Below are 19,751 nucleotides of genomic sequence, written 5' to 3' on the forward strand. Positions count from 1 at the left end.
TCTCCTGGTTACTAGGTACTAGTTTGAACCGAATTATAAAACAAACCTGAAGCTTGAAAAAACCCTGAATGTTAACGGGAAAGCCCCGCAGACCTGACGGAGAGAGATGTTAGCTACTTTGTGTATTCATAATAATTATACAAAATTGTATGAATAATCTATGATGTTTTAAAGTGGATAAAAAGGAGACTTTATTGAAAGTCACAAGCTAGCTGCCAAGTCAAACTTCCGCTGTTATTTTGGTGAAAGTAACTTAAAAGTAATGCAGTAGTGTAACACATTACAATTCAGAGACAGTAATATTTTAACAAAACTCATTACTCTCAAATGACAGTAACTAGTAATCTATAATGTGTTACATGTTGGAAGAAACTTGCCCAACACTGATTATAGTGTCAAATTAGCTTAGAACATTTAAAAAATAAACCCAGGTTTCAATGTCATCCTTAATATCAGAGCTGGAAATAACTCAGCATGGATATTTCTAAAACATCAGTTATGTTACGGGTATTTTTTCACATCCTGCAGAAATCCCGAAAAGCGCCGTATCCTGTCCAAGGTTGATGTACTTAGGGATAAAAAAATTTAAAAAAAACTCTCATCTCTGGTGAATTGCATGAATTGAACAGAAGGAAAGACATGAAAAGAATTCAGCTATTCCAGAAGAAGAGTTTGACAAAGCTTTTATATTAAAATCATCACGCGTGAGCTGCTGTGGCCTTCATCAGGGTTACCGTGTTCACGTGCTTCGAGAAGACTTCCTTCACCTTGTTGAGGGGAAGAAAAAACTTTCTATTTTCCACCCACAAAAGACTTGATCTTTATTCCGCAGCTGCAGTATATCAGCAGTAGAGGTTTAAGCAGTAAGTGACTATTTTCATACATGGTAAATAACCTATTTTGTGTAGAATTTCTGAGCAGGATTTTACGAAGCTATAATCACACTTTCTCATATGTGGCAGTTTGTTTTGTAGGAATAAAAAAGTAAAGAATTGAAACTCATCCTTCTTGCTCAAAATAATTTCTCAATCTACATGATAACCATAAAGAAATGCACGACTTGGGAATATTGTGCTTTCTTTGTTTGGCAGCAGTTTAAATCCTAACTGCTGCATCCTAAATGAGCTGAAAGTGACTTTAAAGTGAGGAAGGAATAGGAGTAGACGCTGCAATGAGATGCAGTGACAACATGAATGGCCTTATCTAAATCTGTAGAGAATAAAAATATAAAAGCAAATAGAAAGGCTGCTGTGGAAGACGACTGGGTGAAAGCAAACTAAACCTTGAGAGAGAGAATTTTCTGATAACGATTGGCAGACTCCAGCTTTTGTTTGTGCAACCAAGGAAACAAATGCCACAATTTTTACTGTTTATACTTTATACTTTGGGTGAAAGATCTAAATGAAGAGTTTTCTCAGTTATGCTTTGACTACATCCTGTCTTTAGGAGAGACCTCTCTTCAGACTGTCCATTTGTTTTTTTATTGCATAGCTTGTGTATTCTGATGGAATTCATCTTTCAGATGACAAACTATCTTTCATTTGGATTTTTATTGATCCACATTCAAAGCGTCACTAACACTGACATTGCATGTTTAATTTGGATTTTTGAGGAAAGGCGCCTTATCTCTTCTGTACAGTATTGAGTTTGTTAAAATCTCAAGCTGCCTTGACAAAGTGTAGGCTACGTTAGTTCGTGATACGCCAAGGACAGTCCCTTCTTAACCGTGTGGTTACTGGGAACTTAGTTTTGCATTACCAGACCTTCCTCCACAGCGCTATGGAGGAGGGTCTGGCTAGTCCACCCAGCATTCCAAGATGGTAGAGTGCTCTGGTGTATTAGTATTTCTTTAAACCAATCACAATCGTCTTGGGCGGTGCTAAGCACGATCAAAAGTTGTTTTAGTTGTGTAACAGAAAACTCAGATTGGACAGATAGTCTAGCTAGCAGTTTGGATTTACCCTGCAGAGATCCGAGGAACTGTTCACCATAGTCTTCAGAAATCCACCGGAGTTGGAAATGCCAACACAAAGGAAGTGGAAGGTTACAGGACATCCGGCCAAAAGGAAAGACATCCTGCGGAAATTCCGATGTGGATGTAGACTACTAGGGACTTAAACTTCCATGACCTTAACTAAGTATTCATTTAAACACAAATGTGGATCTTTCCCTAAAACTTATCAGCTTCTCGTTACAGAATAGTGACCAAACTAAAAATGATTCATTTTTAATTATCTTTCATGTATTTATCTATTCAGTTAGCCATTAATTTCTACTATCTGCAATTTTAACTTCCCAAAATGATGTCCCAAAAGCCCTCCACACACTCAGGAATATAGTTCTGGGTCACATTGTTATTTTTAGGATGTTGATATTATTATTTTAAAATGTATGTAATTGTATGTAATCTTTCAGAAGGATTTGGAAAAACTAGTCCATGCTTTTGTCTTCAGTAGACTTGACAACTGCAACGGTGTCTTTACAGGTCTCTCTAAAAAATCAGACAGCTGCAGCTGATTCAGAACGCTGCTGCTCGGGTCCTCACTAAGACCACAAAAGCAGAACACATCACTCCGGTTCTGAAGTCTTTACACTGGTTTCCTGCGCCTCAAAGAATTGATTTCAAAATACTTCTGGTTCTTTATAAATCACTAAACGGTTTAGGGCCAAAATACATGTCTGATCTCCTAGTAAACTATGAACCACCCAGACCTCTCAGGTCATCTGGGACAGGTCTGCTTTCTGTCCCCAGAGTCAGAACTAAACAGGGGGAAGCTGCGTTCAGTTTCTCTGCTCCTCATATCTGGAATAAACTCCCAGAAAACTGCAGGTCTGCTGCAACTCTCAGCTCTTTTAAATCAACGCTGAAGACCTTTCTTTTTGATGTCTCCTTACTTTTAATGCTTGCTCATTTCTTATACTGAACTGTATGACAATCAGCAAGGGTGAGATCTAAATTAAACAACTTGATTAGACAGTGATTTGGTTGTTTTCATGAACATTTCTAAACAATAAAGCGATAAAAAGGGGACATTATTTATCATTATTTTTGGCTGAAACATATATTGAAGTGAACGGAGTAACTTTGTGCCGTTTGGGAGGTTTTTGGTTACCAATTTGTGAGATTATGGTTGGGCACATTCTGGGGGTATTTCTGAACAGGAAATTAATATATGCTGAGAAGTTCTCCAACGTGGGTGTGACATAGATTTTATGGTAAAATCTACAAGAAACAAAAAGTTGGAGCTGTTCAGGATTTTGCAAAGTTTGCCGTGATTAAACTAAGCCGTATAGTGAGGACTATTTTGTAGTGTAAAGAGAAGTACTTTCACTCTTGGTTATGGGTAACCGGAGTACAAAGTCCCATGATCCTGCGGGGCCTGTGGTGGATGGATGAGATGGTAAAGACATATGGTTCTGCCTGTATAGGCATTTTTTGCAATAAGACCACCGGTATGACACCTGCAATTATAAATGCTATTAAATCAATATTAACTTGGAGTGTAAAGCTTAACCAATAAGTATAGGAAAATTAGATTTAGCTACATTGATACAGATCCACAGATTTGACCCAAATTCTGCATTCATTTCAGAGAAAAATATATTTTTACAGCCTTACTGGAAACATCACATTCAGAAGAACCACACTGATCCAGGGACTACGCTAAATGAAGACCACTCAGCAGCATTGTATCATCCTCCTAAGGGATAGGCCTTAGGGACAGGCCGGAAAGTTATCTTTACTATTATTGATGCAGTAGAAATCATTTTCTGGGGTTTTACTGATTCAGTATATGAAGTTCGAAGAAACAACTGATTTTAGTCCCACTTCTACTCTATCAGAAAATCTACACTGCAAATTATTTGGTTATTACCAAGATAAAAAAACATATCTTGTTTTAAGAGTGAATTCCTTATTTTAGGTGTTCAACTTTACACTATAATCTTAAATTAAGCAAGCTTATCAAGTGAAATTATCCTGCTGCATGGAGAGATAATTTTACTTTTGAGTACCTTTTCCCTCAGATTTAGTGTTTTTATCTTGTTTCAGACTCCCCTTTTTTGCAGTGTGAGTTCACAACCTGGCAACCCAAGTAAAGCCTTCTTCTTAGATATATAATAATATAAATTATATTGGCTTATTGCTATTATTCAGCATGATTTTAACATTAATAAACTCTTGTTATTACTACTTATATCCTATAAACTCTTTATAACTTTGCCTAGATGTAAAGGGATACAGTTTTCTCATCTGAACCTCCCCTGTTCTTCTTAAAGCCGCAGCAAAAGGTTACTGTTTAATTCTATTATGCCTAATTATTCTGTATTTTAGCCCCGCATATTTCCATTTCACCTCACCTCCTCTTGATCCACAGTGAATGATTGCAAATGCATAAAGCCTATTGTGACTATATGCGGAATAAAAGCAGTGCTGCACTCCTGGGGGAGCTCTGACAATGGAGCAGCCTTGGCCTAGATGCAAATCATAGCTTCCTATACAGACTACACTGTAGCTTGTATGTGTGTGTGCACGTTTGAGTGTGCACGTGCATGCGGATTTTCAGAGGGGAGCGCCCTGCTACCTCCTCATTAGGTGGCTCTGATAGAAGCGCTAAAACCATGTTCCTGATTGGAAAGAGGGAAGGAGGGAAGGAGCTGAAGAGAAAAACAGTGGAAGGATGGAGGAGGGTGAAAAAAGACGAGAGAAGGGAGAAAACAAAGAGGGGGAAGAAAAAGAGAGGGAAACCTAAATGGGGTGGAAAAAATTTGTGAAAAGTAAAAGAAAGAACAAGTGAGGTGAGGACACAGAGAGTTTAGATTGGGGAGAAACATGCATGTGGACATGTGGATTATGTGTGTGTGTGTTTGTGTGTGAGAGAGAGACAGAGAGAGAGAGAGAGAGAGAGAGAGAGAGAGAGAAAGTTCTTATGTCCCTCGCATTAGGCAACACTCACACAAAGGTGGCTGGGTTGCAGGATTAGTAGTTTAATTGGTACCTCAAGGAATAGAAGAGATTTAACAACAGTGAAGTGGTAACACTGGTGGGCTGCAGGGCCATGGCGACACACACACACACACACACACACACACAGAGTTGTTATTCCACTTGTAAGAAAAAGCAAACCCATTCCATTACCCTCATTTTAATCACGGTTGAGCCCAAACTGTTGAAACAAGAATCCTTTTGCATTAATTCACACAATACACACATGCACACATCATTGTCGTATGGATGAAATGATGCAGAGTATCTGACAAGTGTTTGTCAGATTGGTTGCACAGCTTTGGAAAACCCCTCCCCCACACCTGGAAGTTTGAAACAGCTGTAATAATCTTTGCCTTCTGATGAGGTCAGACAACACATCGTAGGGACTAGCTCTTTACCAGCATAACCCAACCGTTTGGTGCAGTGGTGTTTTGAGCTAAATGCTAATTTCCACATGCTAACACAGTGCCTCTATATCAGACGGCAGCGCAGCCCTCTGCGGACAGACCCAGATTCTGCTGCCGCCTTCAACCTGCACTCAGCGCTCCGGGAGCCCTGAAAGTGGAGTAAAGCTCAAACCAAGATATCAATGAGATGACGGAGACTGCTAGGAGAGGATAGGAGAAGGATATATTTAGGATAACTTCATTAGGTTTTCCTTAAGGACTATAATGGCACGCTTGTAAATCTCAAAGAAAATGTGTCTTAAACCAGTGTTCCTCAAACACCGGTCCACGGATCAGTACCAGAAAAAAAGAAATAACATTATTTCTGTTTAATTGATTATCAGAGTCTAAAAGATGTTTTATTTTGAAGGATGACCAGATTCTCTCCCGTCTCTGCCCGTGTCACTTGATATTAACCGCTCAATGAAGCCCACAAACTTGCTAAAAAATGAGTGAAGGCCCCGCGGAGGAGGAGACAGAAGAGAAGCCTACAACTTCAAAGAAAGAGAAATGTAACAGACAATACCAGGAATCCTACTTAAAATACGAATTTATCGCAACAAGGGATTCTCATGTGCCAAACCCCATGTGCATAAAATGTGGCGACAAGCTAGCAAATGAAGCAATGAAGACTTCAAAACTTATTCGAAACATGGAGACCAAGTGTCCCGATTTTTCTGCCGTGACAGCAATCAAAACAAAATCCCGGAGTTAACTGGACATAAGGAACGCACCTTGGGTGTCAGTGTCTCCCGTTACCCACAGATGGGGCCGTTTGGTTGAACAGAAACAAGCAATCATCAAGATAAATTGTGTTTTTCATGCATTTTACATTTGTTTTCATATTATATATATGTTACTAGATATTTGTTTTCATGCTGGTTGTCCATGCTTGTCATCCATTTTATCGTGTTTATCTGCCACACCTTGAAGACCGTTCCGTGAAAATATGTCTTACATGAAACTGGTCCGTGGCGCAAAAGAGGTTGGGAGCCGCTGTCTTAAACAAAAGGAAAATCCTCCCTCGATTTCCTGGAGTCACACTGTGTCACAGAGTCACACACGGTGAGCTGAGCAACAACACTTCCCTGTGAACTATCTAAATGTCAGTAAGCGGTGAAATATTGAGCATGCATGCCATTGTTTGCAAAAGCTTCATTCATAATGCAGTAAGAAAAAAGTGCTGGTCACAATTCATGTTATATCACATAAAATAACTACTTAAAATATTAGCCCAGCAGTACAGCAACTATATTTATCAACTATTTGACCCCTTTGGTGGATCTCTACTGTTCCCAGAATGTGTTTACAGTCTGCTGTAATGATTCTGTGTACTTCAGGAGTTCAATATAATTTTGACACCGTACAAATTTCGTTCAAAAACATTGCTCTCAGATAAGCAATCACATTCTAAGGACCCTTCACACATTAATGGCTCCCTTCCCTGGTCGAGAGGATACGACATCTCTCGAAGATGGATGGAATATGGTATGTATAAATAGAGTGGTGAGCGGAGATGACAGAGGGATAGGGAGGAATGATAGATGGATACAGGATATAGAGAAATAGAGTGGTGAGAGAAAGAAAGGGAGGGGAAGACAGAAGGAAAGTGAGAGATGTTCTGCATCTTTAATCAGCGTCATCAGGCCTCCAGCCCAAACAATGAGAGGCTAAAAAGAGAGCTGCAGAGTGAAGAAAGGCTGGGAGAAGAGAAGAGGCAGTGTTCAATGTTCAAAGTTCAAATCAAACAAAAATAGTCTGAGAAATCCATATATCCTTGGTGATTATATTGACGTGGATAGCCTAAATTAAAAACAAATAATATCATTTGGTCAAAAAGTGTAATTACCGAAGTTTGACATATTGTGAAAAAATGTGTATTCGCTTTCTAGCCAAGAGTTAGATGGGAGGACTGATAACTCTCATGTCTGCGTGTTAAATATCATCAATCATAGAAGGGCCCTTAGCTCTCCCATTCAAAAGGTCATTTGACCGAAAACCAGAATACGAAATCTTAAAAGTGGCGCCTCCGTCCTAAATATGCTTTTACATGAAAGTTTGACTCGGTTACATTCACAAAAAGACCTTAGGTTGCATTTTAGTGAGAGTTACGCTTTAACAAACAGCGCAGTATCAACCATCTTGACAGCCACCCCACAGAGGTTAATTAGTGAAGTGATCAAGTCTCTCGAGTAAGAGATGAAATATCTTTAAGAATCTTACAGTTGCCTTTAAATGTAACATTCCTCTCCTGCACAGGTCCTGGCAATAGACTACAGGCAGCGCTTTTTCATTAGTCATTGCATGTTTCTCATGTGTAATTACTGTGAGAGTAACAACGGAAATGCACACACACACACCACACACACATGCACTCAACACAACGATCCTAAGGGTATGTATGAACAGAAATGATATACGTGTTTATTTTCCTATTGAGCGGGGAAATGAGAATATTGAGGTGGTAAGTCAAGATGCATTCAGACACACATTTTACACACACATACTTAGAGCTGTCCACTTAGGATCGGATAACTCAAGAAAGATTTTAAAGGTATAGTGCGTGGTTTCTGTCGCCCGCCCATGAGGAATCAACAAACAAACAAACAAACAACAAAACCGTCTGTGTAGCCACACGCCGCACCCCCCTCCAAACCCTCCTCCACAAAGTTGCTAGTAGCCAAGGAGGACACGGAGGATGCAACATCATATTGTCGATCTAGCCATTCTGGGAAACACACAGAGAATTGTTGTGGAATTGATAGTCTTAATTAGCTTTGTAGCAACTCATTTGGCAATGGCTTAAATGTAATGTATTTGAATGTAATTATTATCAAAAAGTTACACACTAACGCTTAAATACCCGTTGTAAAACGCATCATAGAAAAATATGAGCAATAGCTACAGCATTATTACGTAAATTCTGGCTCGAAAAGTCGCTGCTTGTGGCATTTCTAACATCATTGTCAAATTAGCTGTGAACCCTTTGTATAAAATGAACGATACACAGAACAAGATAAACAATTCTTCAACTTCACTCCTGGCAGAGCTGTGGCAATCTAGCATTCATGCTGCATACAATGTAATTACTTTGTTTGTGTAAGTGAAAGGCTCAATATTCCTCTCATATAATCCCAGTAAGTAAAATCATTTATTTATTTTATCAGGGGCTTTATTACAATCCTGTGGTGTGATTCATATTGACAAAGCAAAATCTGGTTAGCAACAATGGAGAAAGAAATGAAAAAATATCATCAGCCTTGATGTCAGCTTGGTGTCCCAGAATCTTCAACACCACACTGTCAAAGATCTCATCATTTGTACAGATACCAGTACTCAACGGTATTCTAACTTTTCCGGTAGCCTACATTCTCTCTGTAATAACACTTTTTTTTAAATTTCAGTTCAGTTTATTTAGTAAAATAAGTCCAAACCTATTTATCCTATTCACATATATAGAAGATTTTACACAACACACAAAAGAAAACCCCTCCCTACCTCGCTCTCCCCTTCCAAACCCATCCCTACATCCTTCAGCCTGTCAGTCTGCCACCAGGGCATAGAGAAGTCTAACCACACTGCAGTCCCTTTTTGGCTCACCATTTTATCATATTGCATGGAGATTGTCTGCGTGGAGTTTTGAAAAATGTATCAACATTGTGACAGCTTTATTGCCCTCACTTACGTAACAGCAGCAGTAAAACTGTATTTCACATAATGATGGTAAACTTTGCAAATAATCTGCTGAACCAGGTGTTGAACCAGGGGAGATCTGTATGGATCATGGATCACGGAACTACACTCCCTATCAATTTATTGATCAATAAAAAAATCACTTAGAAATAGAAAAAATTACACTTCATAAGGTATTGTATTTATGACACTAGGTATAGACTGGGTCTGGATTCATGTGCCGTTTGGTCCGCACTTAAAGAACCCCTGCCCTATCCCATCCTTTACAGAGCCACTAACATGGCTGGAGACGGTTAGTAAAGAGAAAGCCTGCTTATGAAGTATATCTCTGACCTTTTCATCTCCTTGACCCCTTTTTATAATTGTGTCTCCCTACTTTATGGAGTGTCCATGCTAAATTGATGGAGTACCTCTTTAAAAAAAAGCCTGCATTTTCCTCTGCTGCCAGTCAAATGTATCGTACAAGCAGCTGATGGTCTCAGCAGTGTTCTCATTCACGTATTCACTGAAGATTTGAAAGCATGTGTAAATGTAACATCTTTAAATTGCACACAGGGTATATACAAAACTAGCACATTCTAATTTCACACTCCTCAATTCTCTGTTACAATAGCCATGCAACGAACATGCAATGTGTCAATTTGTGTCTATGGTAAAATTCTCATCAAACATATGTTCAAACACAGCTTATTAGTAAATAGGAATCTTATACCTGCATGTGAACGAGTCATGAATACATCCAGTGAGGGATTAGAAAGCAAAGACTTTGATCTGTGATATTGTTCGGATGTGAGTGCCCTATTGATATCAGAAGGCATTCTGACTTTGTGGAATTGTAAAATGCTTGTCTAAACTATTCTTTCCAAAAGCCTTGCATACTCAGTTCCACCTCAAAAATGTGTAGTGCATTCCCCAGAGAGATGATGCGTTTGTTTTCTAAACCATCTCTCTTAAAGTAACTGGATTCTCACTGATACTGATCTAACTGCCCTGTGGGGTTTAGGTATGCATATTTAAATACTACGCTATCAGGGCTCAGTGCTAAGGGAATTTTTATAGAATGTTTGTGTCGTGTGTGTGTGTGTGTGTGTTTACACCAACCTGCAGATGGAGTGTATCTCATGTGTGTCTTCATTCTTGCGGGCGCTGTCCGTGAGACTGTCGCCCAGAGCCATCAGACACTGAGCGAAACCCTTATAGATGGAGTGACACCTTCTGGCTGACGATGCAGCAACAGGGCACGGGCTCTGCACTGGAGAACACACACAGAAACCACACACACACACGCAGAAAAGATGAATTAAAAGTTGAACTTGCTGTGTAATATGAACTGGGAAAATACATCTGAGCAGAAATAACAATGCAGCAGTTAACAATGGATTTCTTTTACTCTTTGATAATAGCTGCAGCTGTTGGACCAGAGTGAGATGAGACGTGTGCAGATAAGAAAAGAGCGTCTGTGCAGTGACTGACACTGCTGTCTATGCAGCTTTTTGTTTCAATCATGAACTGAGAGACTGAGTATTATCCTCATACACACAGAGACCGCCGTGGGCCCATCTTCAGTCCTTTCCCCTCTCACTCATTCAGTGTTTAAAGTCCACTGATAATTGATTGCACACATCAAAGATGACATATGCCAAGGCTTGTTGACCAGGAAATGGAAATACAACTGAGAAATGTATTTACTTATCCTCAGTGATCAGATTCTATTCAGATCAACAACACACACAAACATGTTTGAGTGCAGCTAAGACCCAATCACCTTAACACACCTTTAGTTTACCGACACCTTTGATTGCTTGACAACCCACACAAATGGACTATTTCCACAAAAATACATTTATATTTTAGTCTGAACTCACAGAAGGTAGCACACAGAGTAACTACAGAGAACAAGGTGGACTATGATTACGGTTACAATGTTCAGAACCCCCCCGATATCCCGTCAGAAGAGTTTCCGGACCTCTGAATCAACAACACAGCTTCATACCTAAACAACACATTGGGTCGATTGCCAATGACTCCCAAAACCACACATATGACTGTTTGTTCTGTTAATGTTTTTAACACCTGACCATTACACTTGACTGAGGTGGCAGTTTAAGTCACGTGACCGTTCTATTTTTAACATAATATTTATATCGCTGCCTAACAACAAAAGGTAAAGAGGGGTCGCTATAAGCTGCTTGCACAATCAACCTATACGGGCGGTTTGTGGGTGAGGACGTTCTGCAATGTGTCTGGTCGTGTGCTCGCTGATGGCTGTTTGGAGAAATAGTTGACCCATCCCAATTTAGAAAGCAGTATTAAGAATGGGTACGTCATCTTCCTACTAACTAGCTACATTTCTGAAACATAGTCGTGCATGAGATCAACACAGCTACAAGTTGTTTCTTGTGATCAGTGAGAAACCCGTTAAAGCCTCTGAACACCCACACAGGTGTTTTCAGATATTCTGACTGATTAGACTCTGCTCAGGTTGATGGTGGGCCGGAACATTGATGCGTACTTATTAGGTCACAAATTCTTTCTACCAATAAGAATTATACAGCTGTCATTTTTCCCGCCCTAACAGGTGCAACAGCACTAACAGAGGACTCAGGAAGATCTCACTCACCCACTTACCACACCCACACAGTCCTGGGAAGAGGCCCAATCAGCCACATTAACTAAAAACACCTGTATGGGTGTTCAGGGTCTTTAACGATTAGTCTTATTTCTCATCTTGATCAGTTAATGCCATGATCACAACAATAATCATTAATAACAAGAATAACTCTTAAATTGTCATGTTTGTCTCTAGACACACTAATGACTCGTTTGGCCACAGCATTAATTGATTATTTTAGCCACTTGGCTGCAGTGGAACAAGCTGTGAATACAACACTGACATATTATCACCTCAAAAAGTTCTGATGGGGAATTTTGACATATGTCCACACATCCAGCTAACACAGAGCAACATTAGCATATGTTTAAAGTTATGTTCCTGTTAGTGCTGTCAGTTAAACACGTTATTGACGGCGTCAATTTCTTTATCGCAAGATCAACGTTCTTTTTGGCCTAGAAAACTTTTTAGTTTGTTTTACATGTTGTTGCAACAACAAGTAATGTTAGAAAAACCACAACACCACACCGGATCTAGCTAGACCGGAAACAAAACAACAGGCACGCCACACACACTTGTTTGGGCTTGCGAGCCGGCCAAAGAGTGGTAACGTTACGTTTTGAGTGGATGGCGAGTGGGAGACAACAAAATGGATGCCAATGAGATTCTGAATGGAAAGTTTACTTTTTAAAAGTTGTCAAAGTTTCCACTGACAAGACCAAAGTGATCTGTGTGTTTTGTCGTTGTGAATTGAGCTATCATCACAGCACGTACAGTCTGAAATACCACTAATTGGACGTTTAACAGTACTCGTTTCTGTCCAATCTAAGTCTGATATTCACTCTCTTTTAGCTCTGTTTTGGTCTCCACCAACTCTATTGTCTATTATTATCTGTTTCTTATAAAAGCTCTACTATGTTTGTCAGCTGGTCATTATCTTTCTGCGGTTTGGAGCTGGGCAGATAGTAAAAAAGAAAAAAGAAAAACAACACAGATGAGAGCTGTGAGTGTGAATCAAAATAGTAAAGTTGCAAACTGGAAAATCAAAACAATGAGATGAAAGAAGTGAAAGTACTGCAGAGCTAGGGGGAATCGCAGAGTCAGGTACTAATTGTGAGTTTGTCACCAGTAACCCTTTCACATATTGATAATATAGAAATAATTATTAAATCTTCAGCATTAAAATGTACATTAAATGCATTGCCTGTACAGTCTACATGCACTAATAGTCTAACTACAGAAACCCCAATCATCGTTTAGAAAAGGATCTAACCAGGAGCAATTACAACACATCTGTCAGGTTTCTAGTTGCTAAGGCAGCATCTTTCCAGTGATCAGCATGGATTGTAAAGACACTAGCTGCGGGGAAACAAGCACGTTGAGGTGCTTCCAATCAGTTCCAAGTACATGCAAAGATTAGGTTAGGAACAGCAGGATAATTAGTGCTTTGGCTGGAGAAAGGAGAATCCAATTTTTTTTAATTGGAAATGCCTTTTAATGGCAGGTTGCATATATCTACGCTTTAAAGTGTTTTTTCTACTTCATAATGTTTGGTATTATCATTTCTGATTTGAGGAGTCCACAACATGACAATTCATTTGTCAATTTAAGTCATCTTAGCCATAATGTATCCAAATACAGTCTATGTTCAGTCATGTTGCAGAGAAGGAATATGTCCCATGCACTTCAGGTGAAACTGAATGATGAGTCACAATTAGGCCCATTCAAGAAACCACTTTTTGCTCATGTCTTCATAAAAATGCGGAGAAACTCCCATCGAAGCTTCTCGCTGGATTTCAAAGTCAGGCACTAAAGTGCACATTTCATGCATGCACAAACACACGCACCCCTTAGAACCTAGTCTCACAAGTCATTTACTTTGTACATAGCTATTTACAGCATCTCACCAAAGCCCAAAGCTGTTTGTTGAGTCAGACTTGAGGATGAGAAATTACATCCAGACAGATGTGCATTTGGTGCATGTATTTGAAATAATTATTAGCAATCATTCAATCGTTTTGGCATTGTCCTGCTATTTATAGAGGATTGAAATGGCAGGGAACTAAGTCTTAACGTACACACTGCAGAGACCTAGATTGTTTCTGTTTGATCAGGCTGATCCTTTCTCATCTTTTAAGCAGCAGCAAATGAATGTGAATCAGAGGACTTTGAGGAGCAGTTAAGTGTCATGAAAACAGAAGATCACAGGCTTTGAATTTATCAATCTGTCTTCCTTCATTCAACTCAAAGCTTCTTCACCCTCTCTTGGCATATTTAGCCTGGTTCCACAACTTTCAATCACTACTCAAATAGGTCTAGTGTCGTGCTTATTGACCGCTGTTTCCTGGTTGGAAAAACAACCAATCAGAGTTTCACCTTCCTTTGCCAGAGCCAGGTAGAACCCTATATTGATCATAATGGATAACTTGATAACCTGAGCTCACATCATGTCCCTTGTGTGATTAGGTGTGGAAAACAAAAGCTCTTCGGTTAAGGTTAGGGAAAGGTCATGATTTTGGTAAACACGTTGTGTCAGGTGCTTCCAATCACTGTAGACTTAATCTATCCTAGCCTACCACTTAGGGAACATAGCACGAGCACATGTGGACAAAACAATCCTGCTAAATAAACAATTATTGTATGTTTATTTTTAAAGCAGATTTTAAAATACATTGTAACAATTTAACAATTCACCCTCATGAATTCCAATCACGGCACGGCTCACTTGGAACACAATAGATACATGTGAACTCAAACGGTACATGTGTTTTATTGGTTTTATTTCTTTAATGTTTAATTCCTTATGTAATAAAGAGAAAGGCAGTTAATTAGTGTGAAAAAGAGTCAAGGAGACGAAAGGTAACGTCTCTAAAAATAGAGTCGTGAAGGGTAGAGACACTAAGAGTGATCACGAAGGTAGCACTAACATTGACTAATTAGTGTGAAGGTAGTCTCAAGCTTATAGAATGAATTTTGTTGCTTAATGTTTTTATTTTTACTGTTTATACTTGTGTTTTTATCTGTTTTTTGTTTTTTAAACTGATTTTGTGTAAAGCACTTTGAATTGCCCTGTTGCTGCAATGTGCTCTACAAATAAAGCTGCCTTGCCTTGCCTTGCCTAGACGTGTTCGACCTACAGTCTGTTGAGATGCCTCGCCAAACGCAGAAACAAAGTGCAATCACACCATAAAACGTTAAGACATGTAGAAAAAAGAAAAAACATGTGTATTATGATGTAATCCAATGATATAAAAAATAATTTATCCACAGCGATCAGTAGATCCACAAAAAGGGTCACATGTATCCAGCAAGGCCTGCGCACGTCACATTCACCAGGCAGCGCCAAACAGCGGTGAACATGGCCTCTCCACTTCGCCGTTTAGACAAAGTGGAATTAAACAAATAAAAGTCCAAATCTACACAAAACGCACAATCAATTAGTAAGCTGACAGCAAATGTACGTGGCATTTAGGCAACCTTTGTTGCATTGTTAGCACGGCAAGATGTTCAGACTAGTGCAACAGTTGTTTTAGTTTTTTGCGTTCTGCGTACGCGTAAAAACTTGCAGCCACCAAAGATATCTTACAAACATCATAAAAAATGTGTATACACACGAAGACAGTGCTCCTTATTTTGCATTTTTTATTAGCAGATCATTTGAAACTTTGGTAACACTTTCTATGACACTCACATCTATAATTCATTATGAACATACCTATAATGCGTAATAATCTTGTTATATCACTGTATCATTATTACAAGTAGCCAACTATGTATTGTTTATAGCAATAATCATAAAGCACTATTAATAAATGGGAATTACTACAGTCCACACTTTTTGGGATACCTTTGTCACAATACAATATTATTGATGGATTATAATGACTTGTAAGATTACATAATAAAACATTATTTTTTGCATGGATATAAATAAATGTATTATAATTGTCATAGTTGTAATACTAATACGGTAAACACTGTGCATGCATGCAATGCATTACAATTTGATTATTCTAAGGAGTCGCCTGGGTACTTTAAAGTAATGAAAAGTAAAAAAGTAAAGTAATGAAATTACAAGCTGGTTATAAGTCACTATATGTGGTCATTGTTTGGTTTAGGTCATGTGAAAAAAATACAAAATCATGGATGTAAGAATAACACCCAAAACCATAAATGTTTTTTTTGTTTGTAACATGTCAAAAAATCCTTTTTCTCCATTCTTCTAATCTATTTTTTCTCATTGACATGGAGCGCATTGCTTGGTCGCTTGTCAATGGAGTTTAACCTTTAAACCCTTTAGTTACTTTAACTTAAATAAATAAATAAAAAGTAAGTTAAAAAAAGAAAAAAAAGAAACTGCCGACATATTCAAAAGGTCTAAGAGACCTAGTATATGGAGAGTGGCAGTACAGTACATATTACATGTTTAACAAATCATAATTGAAATTCAGTTCTCCAATTTGACAAAACTTTGTAATGATGGACAACTGATTTCACTAATGTAATGTTTTCCCCAAAACTCAGTTAACTTAATTCAAAGATACTATTATATATAGTTATATATAACTGGTTATAACAGACAATAAACTGAGTACTGGTAAGGTACTCCTATTTGACACACACTAAAACATTTATAAGTGCTTATTACTATATTTACACAGTGCTATAATTACATTATAATACATTATTATTATGTTTATAATATGAAAGTGTTACTGAATTTTTTTAAAGGAAGCAATGGAACCAGATGCAGCAGTGAGCTGTGAGATGAAGAGGTGTACACCTAAAACAACTTGTACTGTGTCCTGCTAACCCCAGTCACCACAACCTAAAGATGCTATCCTGTTTCAAGCTGCGTGAGTCTAAATGTAACCATGGAAAGTGTAATAATACTGTATGTGCCACGAAAGGACATTGGATTGCAAGAATGGATGTTACTGTCAGCAGTAGGCAAATTGTTAGTTAGGTAACGTTCCACCCCAACAAGTAAACCCCCCCATGAACATAGCTACATAGTTTAGAGAGAATATTACAGTTTCAAGATGAAACTGACAGAAGGTAAGGTAAAAAAAAGGGTAAAAAAAAAGTCCCAATGACAAATGTGTCACTTCAGCACAGGGAACAGCTCCATGGATTTATCAATACACAGCACAGTGGCAGGGCCATAGATTCTAACTTGCACAAACCTCAGTCAGATAAAGGATCAATGCGACAAGCAGACTAGGCTTACATATTCAACTACACAACCTCTCTGCACTCTCTCTGCTACTAGGGGATGGCAGGTTAACAAAGGGCAAGCATTATGATCATTTTGCTAACAAGTAAGATCCCCGCTCATCCCCCCTCAAATGTCCTATTGAATGTCAGCGCATATTAGACTGATGTTTAGTAACAACATTTCGACCTTCCAGGTACATAAATTAATAATGTTTCCTCAGCATGTTGACAAAAAAAACACATCCAGGCAGCATTACATTTCCCTTCAAAACACATTTTTGCTGTTGCAAATTAGCATGATATATAACAGATAAAGGTTGGACAGAAAATTGCCAAGAATATGGCAACATTTCTTCAATCCACATCAAAAATGTTGTAGTAAATAGCTCCCGCTGCTTCCATGTTGACTGTAATTGATGTCTGAAGGACCGATACATCACTTGTTACTAACTGATTAGGTCAATACATCTACCATCCTAAAAAGAAATCGGCTAACGAGCAGGAAGTCAGACTGAATGATGCAGTGAAGTGAAATAGCAATTCAGTCTGATTAACAGTCTACAACATTTCCTTCCATCATGATTTTGACCAAGTGTGTCAGCAAGGATGATGTCCCAATCTCTGCCAATGTGGGAACCAAGAGAATCTGCTTCAGATGGAGAAGCACCAGGTCCTCAATAAATGAATCATCAGACTGTGTCTGTGACATGTGTCTAAAAAAATAAAATAAAAAGAAATTAACAGTCACTTGACTGGCTGAAACAGTAATTCAGATATGCAATAAATGATTGGCGCGGACCTTTCTGAAATGTATTTGTTTTAAGAATGATACATAGGTATTGTCCCTATTGTGTATTTTCACTTTGAGCGATGGAGAAGGTGGAGACAAAAGGAGGTGCAGTGAGAGGTTTTGGCAGCCTCTTTCTTTTGCCATCTGTGGCTCACTGCTGTCTTTCTTCAATCGGAATTAATCTCGTTACTCATTCATCTCGAAACTCCTGTCTCATGACGGGCAATTCCCACCAATAACTACCTGCCTATAACAGAGTTTGGATAGTTATCTCCGCATAGACAATACATGAGGGGTGATACAGAGTGGATCTCACTCCCAGTGACAATAGAGCTGATGAAAACTGTGATCTGAAATTCAGAAACATATCCATTATTAACACAAAAACAGCTTGATTAGCTTAATATATTACACATGTTTCAAGATGTATACTACGGGCCTACATACCTTAGTGTGTTTTTAAGTTAGCATAAGTGTCTGTGAGTAAGTATTGGTGTGAAAATAAGTTTCTATTGAACATGCGTCAATTCTGGAGTGGTGAAAGGGGAGAGAGAGCTCCAACGCTAATCAGTGCTTCTCCTGGAGAATAAAGGGAGGTGTTTTGGAAAAACATAACAGTAAAAAAAAAACGCTTTTTGGTTTAATAAACGTAATACTATTATTGATAATGATACTATTATTGATAATATTGATGATAATATTGGCATGTGCAGAATAGGTATTTAGGAAAAGTTAGGGCAGGAGGAAAACATTGCATAATGGAATCATTACAAAAAGAGAATCCAAAAAGTGAAATAGCGTGTCATGTGTTGGTTCTGGTGTTAAGGCACTGCATTTGCTTCACTGTCATTGACTTCACAAATGAGAAATGCTCACACACCCATGCAAAAGTTGAACACTAAACAGGAAACAGAACTGGGATGTTGAAGAAGTTCATGAAATAAGACCTGTGTTTATCGAATCATGTTTATCTGCATTCATTCATTCAAATTGTTTAAGAACATACATTGATGTGACATCTATTCTGTCTCCAAACAGGTGTTCAGAAATACACAACCTCAGCTAAACTAAGCTCAGCTAAGCGACAGCTGATGTTAACGTTGGCAATATGCCCTAAGTCCACTGCTGCATTGAATAAATGTGATGAGCAGCTTCTGTTCTGTTTGACTCTTTTTTATATTATATTGATAGCTGTGGTTGATCCCACACAATGAGACCAGACAGTTAAGTAACTGCTGCAGGCTTCATATAAAAAAAATCCCTTTACATAAATACAGACATTTGCACCATAACTTGATGCAGAAAAGGCACAAATTGTTGCAGAAAACAACATGATGAACCAAAAGTTACGTGCTTGCCCATAGAGAATGGGCCCCAGAATGTTGTGCTACAGCCCTGAACATGGACAGAGTAAGACTGAACAAAGCACGTTCTACAATTACAGTCTGTCATCCTTTTCATGACATTTTGCTAAATGTTTCAAGAATCAAAACGGGTTTTTCGATCATGAAAAGGTTGACTCCTTTGTCAAATCTAAAACAATAAAACAAAACCCAAGTGTTTTAGGTGTAGCTAAAGAGTAACACAGTCCCAGAAGAACCCCGTGACTAGTTACACAATAAGCTGAGACAATGCTGCAGAAGAGTTAGCTCATCCCAGAGGAGCCTCATCCTGACTTGTTGACAGGCGGCTCTCCGGAAGTCAGGAGAGTAAGATCATTTTTACAGCTGGTAGTGACCGATTTTTCACACAGCTAAGATGGCCCTCTTCAAGGGTGTGACAGGCACAGATGCATCATGTCAAGATTAGTGTACAAGGCGGCGAGGATAACACTCCAGAAGAGTGTGACTGTCCCAGAAGTGGCTTGTCGTGATGAGTAAAAGTCAGAGTGGAGCCACGGCTGGAGCCTGGCAGGTGAACAGGAGATGCTAATTGGGTCAGACACTGCATCACCACAACTCTTCCCCATATCCCCAGAGACCTGCTGTTTAATATTTCATAAACTAG

General features: G+C 38.7%; 1 protein-coding gene across 1 annotated transcript in view; it reads right to left on the bottom strand.

Annotated features, from left to right (window-relative positions):
* Window positions 1–19,751, bottom strand: part of nrn1la (neuritin 1-like a) — a 115,267-nt gene that overhangs the window by 19,472 nt on the left and 76,044 nt on the right. The window contains exon 2 of the mRNA XM_032524178.1: window positions 10,228–10,378. Coding sequence (XP_032380069.1) covers window positions 10,228–10,378 — 151 coding nt within the window. The remainder of the gene's footprint in view (window positions 1–10,227; window positions 10,379–19,751) is intronic.

The sequence above is a fragment of the Etheostoma spectabile genome, chromosome 8, assembly GCF_008692095.1.
Source record: "Etheostoma spectabile isolate EspeVRDwgs_2016 chromosome 8, UIUC_Espe_1.0, whole genome shotgun sequence".
Taxonomy (NCBI): Eukaryota; Metazoa; Chordata; class Actinopteri; order Perciformes; family Percidae; genus Etheostoma; species Etheostoma spectabile.